This window comes from Pavona decussata, unplaced genomic scaffold, assembly GCF_977016875.1.
Source record: "Pavona decussata unplaced genomic scaffold, jaPavDecu1.1 SCAFFOLD_51, whole genome shotgun sequence".
In the NCBI taxonomy this organism is placed as follows: Eukaryota; Metazoa; Cnidaria; class Anthozoa; order Scleractinia; family Agariciidae; genus Pavona; species Pavona decussata.
This window is the reverse complement of record NW_028145473.1, coordinates 2,697,420-2,721,481: the sequence shown is the minus strand read 5'-3', so window position 1 is coordinate 2,721,481 and position 24,062 is coordinate 2,697,420. Positions and strand designations below refer to the sequence as shown.

Genomic DNA, 24,062 nt, shown 5'->3' with positions numbered 1-24,062 from the left:
CCCCCCCCTGCTCATAAAAAATGAACGGTCCCTAAGCAACATCTTATAAAGAGTCGTGTAAGGGGAAAAAAATCTTTGCACCTCTAAAACAGGTGAGCACAGTGCAAACCAGCTTTGCCAACAGGAGCAAGTAAGAGTGAATGTCAGTAAATATCAAATAGGAAAAATCGCGGTCACGGTCGAAAAATCGATTTGGCTCATATTTTGCCTACAGCAAGTTTAAGGTTCTAAAGGAAGCGAAATGCCATTAGTTTTTCGAAATATTCATTCTAATAGGAATAACTGGTTGAAAACGATCTGATCGAATTTGCCTGAGCACCAATCCGAAATTTTGAACTTTTTGTCAGTTTGTCATAAGAACAATTTGTAACAGGTAGACTTTTGTGTTTATCTGCTTAGACGAGCGAGGTGTAAACCCTTTGTACTGTTCGCGGATTTGCTGTTACATATAGCCAACGAATAAACAGGTTTACCCCACAGTTACACAAGAGATACAGAGTGGGGTGTGTTGTTTTTTCTTAACATGGGAGAGGTGTAACAAACTGATTCACGTCTTTTGCCCTCCGTTTTAGTACAAACGTCGAACGGAACGCTGATAGGTTTCGGTCATTGATATGCGATGCCTGACAATTACCTTAAAGTGGAGGGGGGGGGGGGGGGGCAAGAGGAGTTACATGACGCTAGGTGCTATACTGCTGGTTTTCAACAGATTTAACTACGCTCCACTATCTATTTAACAAATCGACGGCAGTTTTCTATGGTCTACACTTTTATAGACCATAAACTGACGTCATGAAATGTTCTAAAAACTCATGTGGATCTACGAGTCGCAGGTGAGTGGTTTCACTGCCAGGTTTTGGCATCGTCAGTATGGTGTATAAGAGGGTATAGATCATAGAAAATAAGAGTCGATTTGCTTTTTACATAAGATAGAAAACGTACGAACAGAAGTGGTTTTATTTTCCGTTGAGAAAGCGTGTGCGTTGTATCTGACGTCATTTTAATTTCTGTACTCTTATGGAGAAACGAAGACTCGGAAAAAATCCGAGTACCAGATGAGATTTGAACCCACGACCCTCCGTGATCTAGTCGGATGCTCTAACCACTGAGCTACTGGAGACTCTATGGTTAGCAAGCGTAATAGCTACGAACCAATCGGCTAGCGGGAATTTTATCGGTTATTGTAAAATATAAATACAATTCTAAGTATTTATTTCTGTTTTTGCAACAAAACCTTTAACAACTTGTCATCATCATCATCATCATCATCATCATCATCATCATCATCATCATCATTTTAAAACAAAGCTTTTTTTTTAGTTGTTTAACAGTTGGGATTTGCAACCGAATGACGCGTAAGACGATTGCCAGTGGAACGCCGGCAGGGGTGTATTATTTTTTTCACTTTTCTTCTTTATTTTTTGGAAGGGGGGCATGTTAGTTCGTTTAAGAAGTATTGCCACTGGAATTTTGCCATTCTTGGTGAAAACTGTACTAATCGCAAATTATTGGCCATAGTACCCTCGCTCAGATGTGAAATTGCTCTTAGAGCGTCAAGACGAAAGTATCTTGAAGAAAGAAGAAACCATAATCAGCTTTAAGTGATCTTTCCAATACTCAAAGTAAGAACTTGAAACCGTGGACAATTTGTTTTTAACTTGTAATCCATTTTTATCATGGCTATCCGTAGCCAAAGATAATTTAAAAATACTTGGGCTCGCAAGCCTTCACGAATAACCGCTCAACGAAACCGGGTAAAAAGTATTTTAACGATTCTCCTTGAAAGATACCTCTTACTAACCGAGTTCGAGGTCCGTACTATAAGTTAAAGACCGAGAAAATACAGTTCGTTTTCTTGTCACCTTACGGAAGGATCATAGTCAACTAATTCCTTAGCGATATTAAAATAACCGCCTTTGCAGAAAATTAACGGGAAATAAAAACGAATTCGCCCAATTCGTCAACAGCTTGGGGCTCGTATTGACTCCTTGAGTCCGGGTAATTATCAAGTTGTTATTTTGAGTACACTGTAATTAATCCTACACCAGTCTTGCAGTCATTTCCGGTAATTTTGCCAAACGAATGTTTAGAAGCGTTTTTATTGGAAGGTCAGTTTTTTTCTCAATGTGAGAGTCAAAGCAGTTTCCGTTCCGCTGTGCGTTAATCAGTGTTCAGTGGTAAATTTCAATACGAATATTAGAAAGCTTAATTATGCCGATGTTCGGTTTTCTTTCCCAAATGAACATTTAGACTTCAAACAATGTTCAAGTCATCCTATTCATTTTGATATCTATATTTAACATATTTTTTTTCTGAAAAATATGTTTCAATTTTCAGAACTTTTTCTAGGACAAGAATTGAGACAATCAGGCCTTTAATTAAAAAAAATCAGTCAAAACAATTTGTCATAAGTGCAATGTTTTAGATATTAAATTCTATCTAGTTTTGTGTGAGTTTTGGAAGAGACTGGATGTAAGTGAAGCAAAGATTTGTTTGCTTCCGTTTTTTTTCCTTGACAATGCTGATGTTATCATATTTTGTTCTTGCGTTGGTTACCAAATTTTAGTGAAATTCTGTTGGCGCTCGCATCAAAAAATTCGAAGTTCCCAGAGAAATAAAAGCCTAACTTCGTAGAAGTATGTTTGAAGATGTTTTGTTATTAATTTTGGAGATTTTGAGGCACTACCAGGCACGCACATTTCTGCTAAGCTTTTGCGGCAGAGTTTTTGCGTGTGACTGAACGGATGAAAATGTTAAATCTTATATATAAAATTTAGTGGTATACTGAGTTTTAGCAAATCGATAAAACCTTATCCCGCCAGTGACGATATCATTTTTCACATGTGTGATATCATTTTTGACCAATCAGCTCGCAGTATTTTCGCGCGCTGTCAGGCACTTGTGGTTTTCCGAAAAGGTTTTCCGTCGTTTGGCTGTCGTTTGGTCTTTTGGAAGTTTTGGAGTTTGTCTTTTCGCGAGTCGAAGTTAAGTTTATTCTAAAATGGAGACTATCAGATTTGTCGAGATCACAGATCAGGAACTGATCGAATTCGTAGAAGAAAAAGAAAATCCGAATACAAAGAGGAAAACTGCGTACGACGTCGAGTTATTCAAAAGTTTCATATAGACATCAAATCCTGGCTTACTTGGTTCAACATCTGTTCATCAGCTTTCGCCGCAAGTTCTGAACGACCTCCTTTCGAAGTTCATCTTTGGCGTTAGAAAAAAAGATGGCTCTGACTATGAACCAACAAGTGTGGGAAGTTTTCTTTCAAGCATCCAGAGATATCTGAGCAAACAGAACTACGGCTTCACAATTTTTACTGACGCTGCGTTTAACTGAACTACAATGGCTACCCTCAAAGCAAAACAAAAGGATCTAAAAGCCAAGGGATTGGGAAACAAGCCTAGCACATCGGGTAGCCTAACAGACGAGGAAATTGAAAGACTTTATGCTTCCAAATGCCAAGGGATTGAAAGCCCTCAAGCCTTTATAAACACTTTGCGGCTGAATTCGACCATTCATTTCGGCCTTCGCAGCGGCAAAGAACAGAGAGAGTTACGCTGGGGAGATGTCAAACTCAAGCAAACGCCCGACGGAAAAGAGTATTTAGAATACTCGGTTGAAAGGCAGACTAAAACTAGAACTGGCTCTGACCCTAGAGATACGCAAAAGATTAAGCCTAGAATGTACTCAGCTCCTGATCTACCAGCTGAGAGAGATCCAGTTCGTGTTTACAAAATTTATGCAAGCAAGCGCCCGGAAAGCATGAAAACGGATGACTCCTCATTTTACTTGGTGGTGAATAATTTTCAGCCGTCCAGCCTAACAGTAAGAGCTTGGTTTAAAGCACAACCCATCGGGGAAAACAAGCCCAACAGTTTGCTAAGAGACATGGTAAAGGAGGCTCGTCTTGGACTAGAAAACAAGCGATTGACTAACCATAGTGCTCGTAAGCACCTCGTACAGAAGTTGAATGACAACGAAATACCTCCAACGCAAATCATGCAGATCACAGGACACCGGAATGTTAATTCCGTAAACAACTATTCATCCTTGTCGGACAAGCAAAAAGAAAAAATATTCAGTATTTTGTGGTTCAGAGGCCAGAATGACAACCAAGAACCACGCGCCTCCACGAGTACAACCGAACTTGCTACGGAAAAACATCAGTGCATTCGTAGCCCTGAAGGACTTCAGATGCCTCTAACAGGGCTTGGATCATTAATAACCGGAACAATTGCTGGAGGAACATTCAACATAAATGTAAATTTGCAGCAGAATACTTCTCCTGGTAAACGTGAAAGCACATTTGAAATTAGTAGTAGGAAATGGAAGCAAGTGAGGGTAGTTGAAAGAGGCGATGAAAGCCAGGAGTAAGCTTAATAGAACGGTACGTTCAGATTTACTTGTTACTGTTAGCCAAATTTCTAACCATATTTAATATACATTAGTTTATACCGGGGACCTACCTGTTTATACATTTTCTATTTATAAAGATTTTATTTGTGGCCTTTTCGCTTAAGTCTTTTGCATTGAAATAACTCGGCTTGGTTTACGATTGATACAAATATAAAACTGACTGTAGCTTATGTACTCAATTTCAAACCTTAGTTTTTGAAATAAAAAATAAAGCATCTCTTGTTGTATTGTGAGGATTTTACATAATAAAAAGAAAATTACATGGTCGCTTGGAGATACGAAATTTCTCTTCTCATGTTGAAAAATATTTCACTCGTTCGCTGCGCTCACTCGTGGAATATTTTTCAACACTCGAAGACAAATTTCGTATCTCCGCGCGGCCATGTAATATCCTCTATATCTGTTCTATATTCATTCAGGAATGAGGGCAGAATAAAACTAGCTACATTTCTTGATTACATATAAAGTACAGAACCGTTGATAGAGTGCTTCTGGTTATCAGAACTTTCGCATTCTATCAACCGATCAGCAAACGCGAGATATCTTCCCACAACCACCTTTCGTAGCATACAAACGCGACCTCCACCTAAAAAACACGCTGGTACAGTCTAATGACCACTCCTCTACTGAGCAGTACAGATCGCGTGCGTGTCAACATCCTCGTTGCCAAACCTGCCGGTACATCAGCCCTGGATGCGAACTACCGAAAATGTGCATAATTTCAAGTTCGCCCAAACTGAAATTTGTATTTGTAGGGCGAGCCGTTTTTTTTAATGCTTATTCCCAAATCGATTTTCGGTCTGTGCCCGCGATTTTTTTTTTAATTTTCTTTGATTTTTAGTAACATTCACTTAAGCCTACACAGCTCACCGAAACAACTTTAGGGATGTCAAGTCATTCATACGAATAAACATTGAATTGCACAGAAAGAATCTGTCGTGGTAAAAAGTAGTCTTTTACCTGATCTGGCTTAAATAAATTAAAGGAACTGACATTTCATTTACGACAAACTAAACTGAACGGCACAACTTTGCTGTTGCTGCTGTCGTCTAAATTTCCAAAATCTTTATTAGGGTCACAGAAGAAGCGAGAAGAGAGACAAGTTTTTGGAAGATTGAAATAAAGCGTTCACGTAAACAGCCGCACGAAATTTCTCATTCTATTGCAATGTCTAATACAGAATAAAAGATAGGTCTCTAGTCTCTCGTACGAAAACAATGCATGGGTCTACAAAAACCACTGGTTGCACTCGAGTTCTTCTCTAACGTACACTAACAGTTTCTCGACACTTCAGGCGTGTATTTGTTTCTCAGAAAAATTACATGAAAAGCGCCTTTTAAGTTTTGTTGTGCAGTCATCGTAGAGCAGTGTTGTTTTGTATTACTTCGTATGCTTTGTAACTGTTCTTGCTGTTGTGCGAAAATTTTAAATTTAGCTCCTAAAGTATACTATGAGACCTATGATACCTACAAACGATTTACCATGATGAACCATGATGAAGACTTTCAGCAACCTTATCAGGGGTGAAGGAAATGTTTGGGAGGCAGTCCCCCGTATGCGTACTCTGGCCTTGCTTCAGTAAATGCGGGGATCTGTAACTTGTATTTGTACACGCACAGTGCATGTTGTGAAGTGCGTTTGAATTTTTTTACCTAGATAATGCGCCATATAAATGTAATTAGTACATATCTAACCTGGTTTGTTGTCTGAGGAAACCATTTTTCCAGCCCACGAACTGAAAGTTCTGTATCATGGACTCTATCATGCTTCATGCAAATCAGCCGCAGCTTTCGTTTTGTTTCAAAAAGATGCAAACATTCCTCGTCGATACATGAGACTTGGTGGTGGGTTGGACATTCATTCTGACAGTAAGGACATGCAACACATGATTTATACTGCAATCCATTCAGATATGGCAGCTCGTGGGACAACTTTTGTAAGGTGTCTTCGATGAACACACGGACGCACACTGCTACCTCAAACAATTCTTGCACTGACACCTCTTCATCTTGGCTTCTTTGCCTCAGGACAATCTTGATAAAGCTCTTCTTGCAAAGAAGAATGAGATCGTAGATTAACTGCCTCGCAATAACAAACCTGGCACCATTTTGGTACAATATGGGTAATGGTGTCTGCCATGTTTCGCAGCACCAAGAAATGGATCTAGAAACAAGCTGAATGAAGAGACCATGGGGAACAAAACCATCCTCAAACTGAAGGTACAGTGGACAGGGATCTGACGCGGATGGCTCTAATTTCAACAGATGTTCAGGTGACGACTTGAGTTGTGCTGGCACGAAATACTTGACACCAGTAGCCGTGGATGAAAACTTGGCAATCAAACCAAACTGCTCCATCATGCTTAAAATATCGTCCTTGACGACACCTGGTTGGATAAACTTGGAAAACACATGGTCAACGAGTTCCATGCTGAGGAAACCAGTTCTCTCAAGTTCCCGCCAGTGCTTGGAACGCAGCGGTTCCTAACAGAAAAAAAGAACCTGTAAAATTATTCCCAAACTCTAAAAGAGCTAATTTCCGATTAACAGAGACATATAAAAATACAATACTTTTTAGCGTTTCACATTTAATTTGTTTCGTTAGATTCCTGAGAGAGAAATACGAGTCAGTTGTCATGGATTTTAAAGAAAACAATTAAACCATAAAGGCATACTAAGCGGCCTTTTTATGCTCCATAGTACGCATCGTAGATCTTTTTAAGCCTTTTCCACGGCATGATTGAGCTTATTAAATAGTTTTAGTCAGAAAGATAGCGTGATCTTGTTTTGGCAACCTCCCGTTACCCTACTTGACGTCATACCGGAAGCTGCTTATGATAAGGGGGCCACAAAATTTCTTACAGTGTTAAACCATCTACATGCAAGGTCTATAGCGCACCGATATTAACAACCAAACGACTTTACAAGGTGAAAAGCAAACAACTTCAGACGTTTCTCTATCGTATTTTCACGTTCAATTTCGCCCGAAATCCTTGCTAACTTGAACCACAATCTCGATCTATTCGAGCCCTTAAACTTAGCTCTTTTCTCCCCAAAATAAATATTAATAATAATGATAAATAATAATAATAATAATAATAATAATAATAATAATAATTAATAATAATAATAATAATAATAATAATAATAAATAATAATAATAATAATAATAATAATAATAAAAACGCAAGGAGTTCATACGTATTTCACGTTCATGTTATCGGATAGTGAGCTTGGGCTGCCATTGTATTACCTACTATTCGGTAAATAATAATAATAATAATATAATATAATAATAATAATAATAATAAAAACGCAAGGAGTTTATACGTATTTCACGTTCATGTTATCGGATAGTGAGCTTGGGCTGCCATTGTATTACCTACTATTCGGTAAAAAAAGAAACGGTTTCTCCGTCACGACCAGGACTTGAACTCCATGACTGTTTAACCGAGTGACAAGAAGATGTATGGAGTGACTGACAAAAAGGAAAAAGAAAGAAAAGGATAGCCACTTCTTCAATCAGCCTTCACGGTACTGCGTGTCGCCCGCTTAAGTAACCTTGTATCCTCATCACTGCTGAACAAGCTTTTTAGACCCTTTCAGAAACTAGAATTTTAAGAAATGTCCTGCCAACAAAGCATTCACGAACTAAATCCGACTTTTGCTCTGCTAAACATACGCGAAACAAGATCGTTTGTTCAGTTTAATCTTCCTTTTCCTTGAGGTTCCCTGCAGTTTCCTTGACAGTCATATTTTATGTTCCACAAAAAACGAGTACCCTTCATTTGACGCCTACCGGACTTGCCATGCCTTCAGTCACGAAAAACTTGATGAAAACTGATTACAATTTGTGTTTCCTTTAAGCAATAGCACTTAATAAGATTCTCTAGCTGTTCTTACAGTACTTCGTGAGCAAGATAAAACAAAGCTTCACTTTGACCAAAATACATAAAACATAGCACCTTTTAGGGTACCTAACTCACTGATAACCTCGCCGATGAAAACAGTAAAACTTATTTGCAGATTCTCTAATATTCAACACATTCATATAACTAATAATAATAAGAGTATTATCGTTTGTCTCACGATGTAGTCATATCACTTTGAGATGTAAATGGCGACGTTTCAACTACTTAATGCTACTCTTCATCAGGCGATGTGGTAGACTGGCAAGCGGCACCATTTATGTCACGATGGCTGCCTGTTGTTGGAGCAGTTCGATTAAGTATTAAATGAAGTAAATTTGGTGATAACACAAAAAAAATTAATAATAATAATAATAATAATAATAATAATAATAATACTAATAATAATAATAATAAAAACATCTGTCATATTACTTCAAATACAAGATGTAGCTGTTGCTTAGGTCAAAATTCTTGGAGAAAATATGAAGTTTCTTACCGATTTTTCAAAAGGAGGAATGGTGATCAAATTCTTGAAGAGGTCTATCAGCCATTGGGCCTTCAGTACAACTGTGCTTTGGTGTCTGACGATCACACCAAGGTCATGATAGAAGTTCAGCATTGTGTAAAATTCATCATCGTCTTCTATCAAGCAATCGTCCTTGGCATAGATCTGAAGCTGGTCCACGTTTGTGTGATAAGTGTGCTGAGCTACCAAACGTTCAATCACCCTTTCAAAGTTTACCCACCTAAAAAGTTTTTAAGAAGCAAGTGTAATAAATATAGAATGAGATCAGATAAGAACATAGTGTAGTTAAGATATAACAATCTGTTCATTTGTAATTCCTATACATGTATATGGCCGCAAATGAGCTAGTAATACTTCTTAAAGAGGGTTGAGTGGCAAAGCAGAAATGCCAAATTACAAAAGTAATGGTTTAAATTATACCCTACTACTATTTCTCTATCCTAAAGTGCACTGGCATCGTTAGGGAAAAACAGATAAATTGTGCCGTGCAGCGTGTAAGTAATTTCATTCCGATCACTGTAACAAACCTATAGCTTTCGTAAAACTTTCCGAGTCTAGAGAACACACTTCCAAGAATTAAATCACATAAACACTCACAGTCTTCTTTTGGCCGAATTCTATTCTATGTAACAATTTATAGAGACTGTTGCATTCGAATGATCTCGAGCTGCCATAAGACCCAGTCAGCGATCTACTTAAAATCTAACCTAACTCGTTTTAAACAGGCTTGTCATTGATTTGGCGCTAAAGTTTTTCGCGGAGGTAACTGAAAACCGCGCAAGGTACCCAACCTGTTATGCTAAGGCAATACAAAGGCAATAGTGTAAGGTACCTAACGGTACGGCAACATGAACATAACACTGATAATAATTCTACCAACAGTTCAACACTTACATAGGGAGAATTTTGATTGCTGTATAATGTACCTCCTTCTACCAACCATATAACATGCCGGGTTGAGGGTAAACGTTGATCAAATAAGTATTATTTCACGAAGCAACAACTTCAGCTATGTAAGTTGGCTGGTCTACAGAACTACAATAAAATTCAAAAGAATTCTCAATGTTATAAACTGCGTTACCTGCTTGGTATTTTCTCTCCCATGTATGGTTCTTGTCTCAACACTTCCATGATTTTAGAACGTAGGGCATCAATTCCATCACCACCATCACTGCTGCTGCTGTCACAGTCTTGCTCTTTAAAGAAAAATGACAAATAAGTATCGCATTAACTGTCCATGTCTTAACAACAAAATGTTCATTGTAATTTGTCCGAAAAAAAAAGGCCCTGTGAAATTCCTAAATTACGAAACTATACAAAAACAAATTTGAAAAATATTATAGCACTAAACAAAGAAGTGCATCCGTTGCGGTAATAATTCAACTCACTTTATAAATTTGTTGGTGAAACTTGCTTAAAACTTGATTCGAGCTACAAGCACTTTGTTTTAGTAAAACAATATAAGCTTATGCAACCACTGCCGGCAACGTTTTTCGGTTTTTCTATCAAATACATGTTGCATATTTTCATTGTGCAATTGAATGGCGAACACATTTCTTATCCGAAAGCTCAAATACCTTGGTAAGGCCGTGTAAAACTGAAGACAAATAACAGTTTTGAACCAAAGTTTGCAAAAAACCAAACGAAGCCTGTCAAAACGCAGAGAAAAAAAAAAACAGAAAAAACGAAAGCCACATCACAAATTTTGTATGTTTATGACAGTTTTCAGGTGTGTGAAGCAGATAGCAAGCTTTGTGTTTTACAACATTCCCGTGTGGGAATCCAATAAGTCAGATACCTGCCCGATGTTTCGTTTAAAATTCCCAACAGAGCTGACATTCTTTGCTTTTATATGCTTAATCAAAAGCATAGGCCAAATCCACATTATAGCATACAACCTCTGTGCCACGAGACATTATCTACTTAAACAAACGCATATAATTACCTTAAAAGGCTTTACCTGCTTGCTGTCTTCCTCGTGGTTTCTGCTGAAAGAGTGTCTTGATCTGGTGTAACAGTGATTTCTTACTTTGTGTGTTACTACGTGTGTTATCAACGGTAAAGAGTGGCCGAATAACATGTTTGTCGTATTCCGTTCCAAACATTTTCTCCTGTATCTGTGTCGTCATAGTCTTAGTCTCCTCAAATGGTTTGTCAGCGTGTGTACCTACAATCAACACTGGAGGACGAAGATAACACAACTTTCCGTCGGTGTTGTCAACCATTCTTTCTCTTGTTGGTGTGATACGATGAACTGTAACAAGCCACGATAGCAAGTTCTCCAAATTTGTTTCACCAGTTGGGTTTTCCAAATGAACATCATGGATCCCTTGTCTAACGCAGGGTTCAGCAAGCTCGTTAAGCGGCTTGCTGAGGTTGTGTACCAAAACATACACTCCTCGTGGTGACAAAAACACAGGATGGGATGCATAGTAAAGGTGCTGTCCTGCAAAATCCCACAAATCTACTGTTGCAATCGATTGTGGCTCATTCACTTCTGTAACAGCTTGTTGGCCTCTAAGAAGCATGTTTTTCAAACACTCATTGGCGTGTTCTGTGACATCATCTGGTGGCAAAGACGTATCACTCATTGATTCACGCTCTACAACTGTTCTTGTTGGATCAACATTGACGACATCATCAGGACGTCTGTTTTCTTCTGTTTCTACCTACAGTCAGAATCCGTTTATAAGCGGCTTCATTTTCACTTTAAAAAAACATTAATAATTCATAAGCCCATTGACCTATCAAATATGATCACTAAAACATCACGTGCAGTGGTTTTAAAACCGGATAAAACCTCTTCCTTATAAGTATGCGGTGTTTATTAAAATAATGTTTTTCTCGTAAGCTAATTTCCACGTTCACAAAAGCATCATTGTTATGAACTCTCTTGACACACACTTTTCCAGGAATGTTTTTTAAGCCGCTCAAAAAACTCCCAGCAAGTGTTTTATCGGGTCTAAAACCACTCCGCTGCACCTCGTGGTTTTAAATCCGGATAAAACACTGCCGCTCGTGTTTTAAACTGTATGCTTCGCAGATTTTTGAAACCTATCCTCCGTTCGCGATTGAGGTTATTGAGTAGTTTAAGTCAGAAAAATAGCGCGATATTGTTTTCCATGACCCTACCTTACGCTAGTTGAAGTCATACCGGAAATTGAATTATGGTAACGTTATAACTGAGCCATAACGATACAGACCTGGCTCATGCTTACCTTACTTGCTTCATAGCGTCAAATCTCTCACCAAAATAAAAACCTACGAAGGTCTAAACATCGATTTCACGTTCATCGGATAGTGAGCTTCCTTGGGTTGCTAGAGTATTAACAAGTATTTGTTCGAAAAGAAGTGTTATCCCCGTCGTGGCCGAGGCTCGACTGATTTAAGCTTATGACCTTTCGGGTTCGCTGGCCAATTTTTCCCGAGAATCTGTCCCTCAAAGCGTAATTTCTTCGCCTTGAACTCTCAAATTTCCACCCTTTAAACTGTCGAGTACTTCTTAGAAGTTATTCTTTCGATTAACCACTTCAAAAAAGTTTGTTTTCTTTCCTAAACGGCATATTACAGACTTGAAAATTTACGAATATGGCCACCATTCTCACTGACTGATGGACTCCACTGGACGAAATCCTTCCTATAGGCCTCACTAGGCCAGGACCTATAAATCGGTAAGTGCAGATAATGGTTCTGATTGGGCCGCGTTTGCTACAGACAATTGACTCAAAAAAGAAGACATGCAAAAATATCCCTTTTAGGGGAGAGGAAAGTTCAATCCAGGTTTAATAGGTATAATTAATTTATTTATTACAATTTGTGACTAGAATGAAGAACAAGAAACGCCACCGAAACCTTGACGCGGTCTACCCCAGGGCATCGCGCGTAACAAGTCGAAACTTTCTGCCTCATCAACTTGTTGTGTTGGTCAAATGTAAGGGTCAGACAGAACAATTGACTCCTTATTTCAAAAGAAAGGAAAACGTATTTTAGTTGACACAAAAATTGACATCAGTGTTGATAGTTTTTCACGCATTTCTAGCCATTTAAGAAGACTTTTTAAAGTTTAAATTTTTTAGGGGGAACATGCCCCGGGCCCCCTAATTGTCTCACGCTAGCGCCTTTGGTTTAGCCCCACACCCAACTCCAAAACCCGTTACGCGAGCCTTGTTTCGTGACATACAGTGCAATCATAAAAAAGACAAAATCAGCCTACACATATTCAGTAATTTTAGATCTAATTTGTATGTGCCAACCTGATTCCTGAGAAATGTTGTATCAGAATCTATCTTTGTTTCCACTTTCGATTCTTCTCTGGACAGTTCGTCTCCTGATTCCGTTGTTGATAGTAATGAGATGTATCTTTCTGCTGCTAACAATCTTGAAATATCCCTAGAAACGTCTGACAACACTGTATTGGTCTCTTGAGTGGGTTTCCAGGATTTAATATGGTCAACTTCAATTTCAAACTTTGAAGGATCAATTGCAATTCCATCGGTACTTTCTTCTCTGGGGTCAAACGGCAGACCCAAGAGGGACTTCTTCAAACTAGTTTTCCCAGCACGATCTTGGCCAATGAGCAATACTCGGCCACGGTACACTTTAACAAATCCTTCTCTGAGTACCTTTTCATAAAGCAGCCTTGCTTTTTCTCCTCGCGCTCGAATCTCTGCAGGGACTACAACTGTAAGGGAATCAAAGTGACACTATCGTTTACTCGTAGATATGGCGATGTTAGTGGCCTTTGATGCCTTGGCTTTAACTAAAAGGTGGCTTCAATGCATAATAGTTTGAAATGGTCTTTGAAATGTAATAGTGACGGTCATGTATTGCAAAGACGCTCTTTGGGCTCTTCACATGTTTGTCCCCCACCGGAGCTTGGTGGGGGGAGGAATGCGTTACGAGCGCAAGCAGGGTCTTCGCCATTACTTTACCACGGGAACGCTTATAGGAAATTTTCAATGAAACGCCTAAACCAGCTTTCCCTGGGAGAAGGAGAGAGACCTCTGCCGGCCCCCGACGTGTTCTCTCATGTAGCCGCCGACCAGATTTTTGGTCGAAACTGACCAGTTTTTAAAACCGGTTTCCGTAAATGTGTAATACGCATGCTCTGTTCAGATTTTACGCTGGAAATCTCTAAGTCCACAGTTGTTATGGCTTCCGCTAGTCAGGCACAAGTTTCGCACTTCAATTAATACGCGTTTGCCATCTTCAAAATCCTTACTTCGCTTGATTAACGCGATTCTACCTTGCGAAAGCATTTTTTACAGAGCTGTGAAGATTTCTTTTGAAAGTCACGAGTGTTATCCAAAAAAACCGCAGACCATAGCTTTTCAATCTTCTCATTTAGCGCTCGCCAGGTGTTCTGGCCGCTTAACTTGAAATGTACTCCGCACAAAAGGCAGTTTCCATCTTTGTCTACAGCTGCTGGTTTTACTGGTGTCCGTGGAGAATTATGCTTTTTGGATTTGCGATGTCGTTGAGGGGTCCGCGGCAGTTCCACATACAGCTGACAGTAATTTCACACATCGCCCTACCGAGGCTGCTGTTTTGCGCGCAAACCGCTTTGCGAAGCTCTTGTTACATGCGGCTAAAATGTCAGTCGTTGCCAGGAAACACTAGCGCATGCGCGACAGAAGATTCCTTCTTGCCACCAGAGACCTCTGCCAGCAGGAAAAAAACAGCTGTGAGAGGCTTAAGTTCTGGTACCATTTCTTAATCTATTAAAATACATATATTTCAGATCTTTACTAGTAAAAACACTGGCTTTTTTGCCTCGAAGGCCGTAAGCGAGACCCAAATCCGGCATTTACACCCCAAGCGAGACGAGCATCGTCCCCCCACCCCTCTGCATTTCATATGGGAGTTTGTGACCTTTCATTAAATTATCCGGAATTTTCTTTTACTACAGGCACATACAAAAGATATTTACGAATAATTCCGCTACACTCAAGACGAAATAATTGAAAATGTTCTTTGCTGCACGCGGGTCGCTTCAGCCTACAGAAATATAATTGTTGACCATTGTTATCAGCGATGTAATTACCACTTTCTGCTTCATTTTCCCGTTTTGCTAGTCTCCGATTTCATTTCGTTTGGCATATTTTCATTTAAATCAGGGAATTTAAACCTTCTTTGGCTTTCAGTTAACTCGCCGTTTTCCAGATCCGTTAGCTATCCGTTCGGTACCTGTCCGTTTTTTTATGGATTACTTTTATCTTACGCAGCGAAATCATTTAAATATTGCATCGAAATCGCTTTCGGTAAGCTATGCGAACTACGTATGAGGGACACGAGCATGTGAATGTCAGTGTGCATATTTTCCTCTAGCTGATGAAGTCACAACTTAACTTTTTAATTCATGAGTCTTTTCACGTCATAAATTTATTTATTTTTGTGCTTTACAAAAACGAAGCCGAAACTTTTAATAAGCTGATAGCATTCAGTGTTCAAGTGTTCTGTTGCTGCTTTAAAATGACCAAGCTGAAACGAAAAATCTTCAAACTCAAAACCGATCCATTCGACCAAAAATATCCGGAAATTCTGGTACAAAATCAAATGGAACGGCAATTTTCCAAAAAGTCAGTTCGTTACGAAATCTTTTGGCATTTCAATTCGATCAGACACCCGGCGCTAGCTACTCCAGCAGTGATCGACGTTTACAAATGAAATGTGTTTGTCATTTTGTTTGTTCAATTTTATTGAACGCTTAGTTACAGATTTATTTTGACTACACAATAATACTAATGAGGTTTTTTTTTTATGTTTAGCAGTCCTTCTATTGATAAGGTAGAGACGACAATTACTAACCGCCTCTACTGAGGATTTGTCACGTCTGACTTGCAGTCTAGCTGTACACATTTTTATTGTCATATACTTACGAAAAGCAGGAGATAAATGTTTTCTAAACTCAGAAGAGGTCGGTACGCTTTTCCTTAAAATTATTATGCATAATAAATCTTTTAATTACCTTGCCTTTATGAAACAAGGTTTTGAGGAATTCTAGAAGGTTCTCTGTCGTTACGGCGAGCGCGTTTATAATTGTGAATGTACTTTGTTCTTGATCTGGAGATACCATGGATTGCTGATCAGTTTTTCTTGCATCGTCAATAACTCGGTCTTTCGACTGCTCGCCATACTGGTTGGCCACACAAGTACTCTCGTTTAGCAGCATGGATTGATCGGTTATGTTACTTTCACATCACTAATGTTGTTCAAGTTCGATTGAATTGACTTTCGTGACTCATAGATTTTTTGACTTCGTAATACCTTCGATAAACATTAGGCATACTTTGACAGCTTCGAGGTCACTCTCCAAATGGAAATCACTTTCCAAATGGAATTTATTAATCCCCATTGCGCTTAGGGGATCGACATGGACTTCTGTCTTCTCACCTAGCGTCGATTTGACTTCGACATCAAGATTTACGCCCAGGTGCCGGTGGAACGCGGTTCACAATCGGTCTTAATTGTATCAATGTGTACTTTGCTTCACTTTCGAAGACACCATTTTGTCACTTCTTCAGACACTTGCTTCTAATGATGGAGAATGCAACGAGAATGCGTTCAAAACACTAAAAACAGCCATACAATGGCGACCAACAGAAATCAGGTCGGTGTGTCACAACTTTCTAAGCTGTGTAGTGTTGTGATTCGCTGGAATTGCTTTCCGTCTGGTGATTGGCTTATAAATCGAGCTTCCGTATACTAGCGAGTGACGTGGGATTGGCTGTTATTACACTTCCGGTTACACCGGAGTGAGTGATTCATTGCATACGGAACGCCACTATCAGTCGTCGATGCTAAAGCATATCCACGAGTAAAAAGCGTAAAGACAGTAGCTTTATTTTTGCTATAAAACACCGTGACACTATGAATTCGGTCCTAGGAAAGACGTAGCAGTTTACTTCGTAAAGGCCTGTGCACATGTTTCCTTATGGCGATGGCATCAACACCATATACCCACACATCTGGTAAAGAGAACGCCGACGGAGCTAACTTGACAGTAATTCCTACTTGTAGCGAGTTTTTCGTGAAGCTCTGCTATATTGACTATTTTGAGTATCTAGGAGCGAAGAAGTTGTAAAGAGAATAAGAGCCTCAATTAAATCCTAAACAATTCTTTAAAGTGCCAGTGACCAGTATTTACAACCTCGTCACCAACACAAAATGTACATCAGTAATCACATCATCGAGAGAGGGACGTGGATGAGTTCTGATAGCTCTGATGGAGGTGTCTTTCTTATAAATTGTCCCTGTTGCACAATGACTTTCTAATTAATTAACTTGTTATTTTATAGCACAACAAGGACATTTAGCAGATGCAACGTACAAAACAAATTGTCAGTCTATTGACAAAGCCACACAGAATATTTTTCATCACAGAAGGCTCCACATGTCGACAAGGCACCAGCTGGGTATTTTTGGAGTCTTAAACTTCAGGAGCATGTCCAGAAATGCACGCTTATGAGATGCATGAACTGTATGATAGACATCAGAAGGTGTCCCCAAACGTTAATTCTTACTAAAACACATACAATTCTGCCAAACATGAAGTTATATGAAAATGACAAAAACATCTTCAATAAATCTCCTATTTTCATTTAATGAATAATATTTTTATTCAGGTATTCAGTAATTTTCAGTTTAAATTTACCCAAATATTTTATTCAGTAACTCGATATTTTTATTCAATGCGATCATTTTTTTTATTACAAACTTTCTACTGTCCAACTGGTCAGCGGAAGCGCAACGTTATGTGGGACGATGTACTTTCATCCATTGATTATCTGTCTGTTAATGGAGACGGAAAATCTTGACAACAACTTACTTGGGGTTTCACCAGGCCACACTCCTTCTGAACAGACTCGTAATGGCGGTATTTGTCCTACGTTCGTTGCTGGATATGAATTTGAATTTAAATTAACGGGAGCACTGTCAAGTTTTAGGTCAGCTGCGTAGTTTCCTTACGAAAATGTACCAATATTGGGATGAAAAACTTATGAGATGAAACGCAGATTTCGGACCAACTGAAGGGACACCAGACATTGTGGACCTCCCTTAGGAATTTCCAAAGACCTTCGAAATTGTGGTTATTACAGATCTTAGGTGTATTTGAACACCTCGCGTGTATGATTTTTCCGATACCAAAGCTTTCCTATTTGAGGTCTGGCGATATAGCTACATGTATAATCACTTCAATATAATGAAGAATCCAGAAGTCATTCATTGACAGCATTAAATATTTCCCCTTATACGCGTGACTTACATAGTGACTTTAACCTCACCTGCAATATCTATCACAAAGCTTGGCATCTTATCCATTAACTCCATCAGACTTCCAAGTTCTTTACTGGTCAGCGGGTTGCCCTCCACACAAAGTCTTTTAAGTCCTTTTAGGTCAGCAACAACCATTGAAAGTTCGGTCAGATTGTTAAAACTCACATCAAGCTCTCTCAACTTTTTAAGACGTTTTAATGTTGCAGGTAGGTATGAAAAACCGTTGTTGTCCACAAACAGCTGAATCAGATTAACCAGGTCACCAATACTGTTAGCCAGCAGCTCCAGTTTGTTGTGGCTTAATGTCAACTTAGTGAGTTGCTTCAGGCTGCTCATATCGTCTGGTAATTGACGAATACAATTGTGTGAAAGGTCAAGCGCGTTCACATCACTCAGTTTCAAGACATTCTTGGGAACATCTACCAGTCCCCTCCGTCCAAGATCTAAACTTTTCCGTCCTTTATAGTTTATTTCAACGATATCATCTAACTTGGCCGCTGAAATGTGCAATTCTGAAACTACGAGTCAACAACAATAAAAAGCGGTAAGTTTTATAATAATAATAATAATAATAATAATAATAATAATAATAATAATAATAATAATAATCAAAATAAGCTTTTAAGCTGTTTTACTTGCGTCGCCTCCAGTTCTTCTGGAAAGGGTGGCCATACAAGGACATTGCTTTCTCTGATTAGTCTACGATTACTTCAGCCATGTGAAACTAAAACAGCTGCTGGCTGAGACTGGAAAGACTACTTGTTGTAAGCGTATGAGAAAACCAACGTTAACAGGCATTACGTACAAAAAAAAACACCAGTAAAGAAAACAGCACATACTGGAAAATTTAAGAAAAAAAAGGACACAAGGGGTGCTTACCATTTGTAGGAAAAATCCGGTTGGTGGCATAATGGTAAGGGATTTTCAGAATTCGACCGACCAACCGGATGAGATTTCGCTCAACATTTATCTATCAAGCGTTTCGTCCCGCTCTAGCCGGAAATGGCCTGTAAACAGAGGATTCATTCAAATGGCCAGGAATTTTCTGCCGTTCCGTTCCGAAAGGAAAGAGAAGTACCTCCACATTTTCCGAACGGATTTCCGGAAAATTACTTTACCATTTGACTTCAAACCGAAATTTTCAGGAGTTTTGGGCAAAATGTGAAGCACCGAAGAACTCTAAAATGTACTTTAAATTAATTTTGATGAACCAAAACAGTGTGTGAAATTTAGTAGAATAAAAAACACAAAAATCAGGCAAGAACTTGAAGGGAGCATCAGCTTGCGATAAGCTACCTCAAAACATAATGACAAAATGGAGATGTGGTTGATCTGCATGTAACACAATTTCAAACTTTAAAGGTACAAAGCAATGTGTACGAGTTCACTTATGATTACATGTACATGTACATGTACATGTACATAAATATATGCTCCCGCTTCTCAAATTTTCCATTGGGGCAAACGTTTCGCTCTCAATTTCATCTCGTTGACACTCTTCCTCAACCGCCATGTAGATTTGAAACTTTGGCCTCTCCGTTTTACCAACCTTCTTTCCCCAATACCGTAAATGCTGAGTCGAGAGGGGGGGGGGGGGGGGGCTAATTCGAACATTTACGGTATCTCGATTTCTGTGACACGGCTGTTTGAATGGCTGTTACAATTTGTGCGTATATTTATGTAAATTTTACGCTTTGCATGACTGCACGTTCAAAGTTTGGCCGGGGAATATCAGTGAAATAGACACAGACAAACAAAATAAAACTCCTATTGGGAGAAAGCGAAAAACGACTGAAACTTGGGCAAGATTCAGCCTTCTTATCTCACACCGGTTTCGGTTCTTCAGCCTAAAACTTTCATGAATATCGAAAAGATTATTACCCTAACAACTTGCAATTTAACAGAAAAATATGTCGGAACATTTTTAAGATATCTCGATTTATGCTGAGTAAAAACTATTTCGCAGATCAGCACTTTATTTGAACTGTTTTAAAACAAAAGTATCTTAAAATCAGAGCCACCCATGGAGCTCAATATTCATTTAGAACGTTTTGCTATAAGGAAAGACCTTTGAACAGAAAAAAGAAAGTGTAAAGTTTTATTTTGCCTGAGATATGGGTGAAAAATGCAGGAATAAACCGGAAATCAGTCCCTAAAAATGGATTCATTATTTACTTGAAAACGGTCTTAGATTTTTTTCTAATTTCGCCTGCAAAATGCCTAGATTGAGTAATTTAGTTTAGTTTAAGTTTCGAATTCGTCATTAAGTGTCCGACTATATTTCGAGATAATCGACAATGATTTAAATGAGAATGGATCAGTAATTAATTCTGCAGTGTATGTTAAAGTGCTAAAGTGAACCCATGAATTTCCCTCTGAGGGTTTGCCCCAGGAAGGAAATGAGAGACCACACGACGGAAGGTGCGGGAATCGCACCAATGACTTCCACGTTTAATCAACCGTTCCTCTATCGACTGAGCTACAAGCCCAGGTATGAGCAAGGTAATAATAATAATAATAATAATAATAATAATAATAATAATAATAATAACAATAATAATAATAACAATAATAATAATAATAATAATAACAATAATAATAATAACAATAATAATAATAATAATAATGATAACTTTATTATTTACAAGAATAAAATCTACTAGATACAGTTTGATTCTATAATAATAATAATAACCTTTATTCACCCTCGGCAGTCTTTGTTGCACAAGTGCTAGAGGGGCCGAGCACTAAACGTCACAAACAAATAATTTCAAATTGAACAAATGGGTGATTTTGGTGGTAATTGCGGAAAATATAAACGTAAAGGGCTCAAAAATAAACTGCAGACTTAATTCTCTAATCTATCACTCTGTAGAAATGGGCATGCTTATCTACAGCTTTACAACAAAATTCAAATGAACATCCTATGAGCTTTCTTAAAGAATAAGACGTCTTTTTACACTATTCCTTAAGCTTTTCACTTTTTGTTTAAAAACAAGTACTGTTTACCAACGATAAATCACCATTCTGTATCAATAACTGCAATAATTTCACAATCCACTGAGGTTGTGTTCTCAATCCACGGTTTCTTGCAGTTACAGTTACATGTACCTGCAGGTTCAGAGATAGGAATGATTCCGCTCTCTCCCGGAACCCGCCTAATCAGATATCAGAATTTTCAGCGTCCATCCACTTGTGCATTAAGATACAATAGAATCCACTTACTCTGTGTCAAACTTACCCATTGCTGACAATAAATTATCCACGTTCAAACCACTCTTTGCTGACACTTCAAAAAAGAGTAGGCCATGGTCTACTGCGTACGATGCTGCCTCCTAACATGAAATGGAGATATAATTATCAACTAAGATATTTTTCTTTGTGTTTCAAATAAGTTTTGGCCTGCACCCTCAAATTATAAGTTAAGCAATTCGGGAAGTTACAGTGTTATGATAGAATCTTTAGCCTAACAGACTGGTCCTTCAATGTCCTAAACCAAAAACCTAAACTTCTTCTTGGCACAGGGTCACATTTCTGCAGCCCAGGATAGATGCAGCGGCTCCTTTGATTACCAACCTTAAGAACCGATGATGGAGTGTTAATAACGGATAGCAGAAGTAAACAAAAAATAAATAAATAAAAATAAAAACTCAAGGCTAAGTTCTGGGGTCCGTTTCTCGAAAGTCCCGGTAACTTACCGGGCCCGATAAGTGTCTTTGGTGATAAGTGTTTCGTAACAGAAGTCAATTTTTGTTGGCTTTGATTACTAAATTTTAAAATCTCATAATTCTATAAAAACGTTGGCCAAGTACCATATCTGTAAACGCCATGTAATCGACGGAAAGACATTCAAAAATATACTTATCGGGCCCGGAAAGTTACCGGCACTTTCGAGAAACGGGCCGGCCCGGTAAGTATATTTTTCATTGTTTTTTCGCCGATTACACATTGATTAGAAACATGGTACTTGGCCAGTGTTTTCAAAGAATTATAAGATTTAGTATTCAATTTAGTATTCAAAGCTAACAAAAATTGACTTCTATTAAGAAACATTTATCGCCAAAGACACTTATCGGGCCCGGTAAGTTACCGGGACTTTCGAGAAACGGACCCCAGTTTTTTTTTTCAATTGAGTTCAATAACCACACAAACAGTTCAAAAACCACACATCAGTTCAGTGACAGTGTACCTCAGTTGTAAGAGCAACTATAGAAGAAGTGTTTTACATTTCATTGGGACAAGTAGGAGGAGAGTAGAGGGGGCGAGGTCCATATTTAGGGCAGGCAAAAAGGTACGAATAAACAAAATAGTATCTACATGTATATATTCACAAATAATGGTAACAGGCTTCCATGGACGCATTATAAAAATCTATTGTCCAAAATATCCATTGCTTGTCGTTGTAATCATGTTTAGCATCAGCTGCCTAATAATGTAGCTTTTTCTTGGACCTCGCTGCTCTTCCTGCTTTTCTGTCTTGCTTGTGCGTCAGACCAATGGAGGGACAACTGAACAAACCCGAAGCGCAAACGAACGAACAAATAGGTGAATGACCGAGTTAACAATCAAACGATCCACCAATCGCTCGTCGGCGAAAACGAACGAACGAGAAACCGAGTGGACGAACCCTCAAAAGTAGATGAACAGCTGAACGACCGAGTGGACAGCTCTTTTTTTTGCAGGATTCATAAGCGTTTATACGGATTGATTTTGCGATATTCTAATGCAAACGTAAAAGCGCTTAACTTTTCGGAACGAATGAGAAGCGATGTAGCTTTAGTTCTAATTACTTTAATATTAAGGACAGTGCCTACTATTGTTACTGCGCATACGTTCTGCGCATCGCGAGATACTAAGGTTTCCTATGGGTGGTTCCTACTAATACAGGAATATTTTTGCGCGGTTAAAACTGTGCGGAAAAAGCAGAACTTACCAAATGCTCTTGGTATCTCAAAAGAAAATTGGGGGTAACCATGCATTTTTCAGAGAAAATTAAGCTTCAATTTAGGAAAAAATCCCATACATTGCTTTATATTTTGGCGCTTTTTAGAGATATTGTTGCGTAATTATCTCTGAAAAATGTGTGGTTACCCCAATTTTCTTTTTGGATTCCAATAGGCCTTGCTAAGATCTGCTTTTCCCGCATAGTCATAAGCCGCATAAAAATACTTCGGTATTAGTAGGCACCGTCCTTAAGTAAATATTGAAAAAATTACCCATGTATTTTAGTGAGCTCACCAAAAAAAGAATTAATATATATTTAGCCAAGCCTAAAAGCGGAGCTCCACAATAGAAGTCTGCTTATTGTATGAACGTAATAACCTTATGAGTTCCTCATCAATTCTGCAGTTATATAGTACATTTTTAATGCATATGCAGCTAACTGCTCATCGACAATAACAATGTAAAACAGAGGGCAAAATTACTGAATACTGATTTGTTGTAAAAGAGGGCAGTTTTTCGTAATTTTCCTTTCACCGAGGGCAAATTACTTACTCCTGATTGGTCGAGCGGCGAAAATACTCGCTCCTGATTGGCTGAGCACGACAGTTTTACATTTTGTTGGTTTCTGCATTTTGTGTCCAAAAAAACAAGTTCTTTGAGGTTCTTTCGAAGTTCGACTCTTTAAGCCGGGTTCTTTGTACAAAAAATACATGGAAATCAAGTGCTGCAGCTAGGAGGGAAATCCCTAAAGGTTAATTTTGGTGTCTCTCACAAGAAACAGCAAAAGATTATTTGTGTCAAAAGCTAAAGACTTGGATCGGATTGATTTTATTTTGTTTGGTTGAGAAACTGAAATCAGTCATGGCGTCCAAGTGCTTTTAACGAACGATAACCGAGCATGAAAGTGTCCTTTTGATGGGAGGAAGGAGCAGGAAGAAATTACTCCGCAAGTTCCTTCTTTGGATCCATCGTTTGCTATTTTA

The 24,062-nt window shown here is 38.6% G+C and overlaps 1 protein-coding gene across 1 annotated transcript in view; it reads right to left on the bottom strand.

Moving 5' to 3' along the window:
• Positions 1–24,062, bottom strand: part of LOC146481062 (uncharacterized) — a 67,328-nt gene that overhangs the window by 6,202 nt on the left and 37,064 nt on the right. Inside the window, exons 5-11 of the mRNA XM_085108763.1 lie at positions 21,377–21,470; positions 18,144–18,653; positions 13,075–13,540; positions 10,820–11,508; positions 9,941–10,055; positions 8,830–9,079; positions 6,118–6,906 (exon numbers count right to left, since the gene is read on the bottom strand). Of these exons, the coding sequence (XP_084964889.1) occupies positions 6,118–6,906; positions 8,830–9,079; positions 9,941–10,055; positions 10,820–11,508; positions 13,075–13,540; positions 18,144–18,653; positions 21,377–21,470 (2,913 nt within the window). The remainder of the gene's footprint in view (positions 1–6,117; positions 6,907–8,829; positions 9,080–9,940; positions 10,056–10,819; positions 11,509–13,074; positions 13,541–18,143; positions 18,654–21,376; positions 21,471–24,062) is intronic.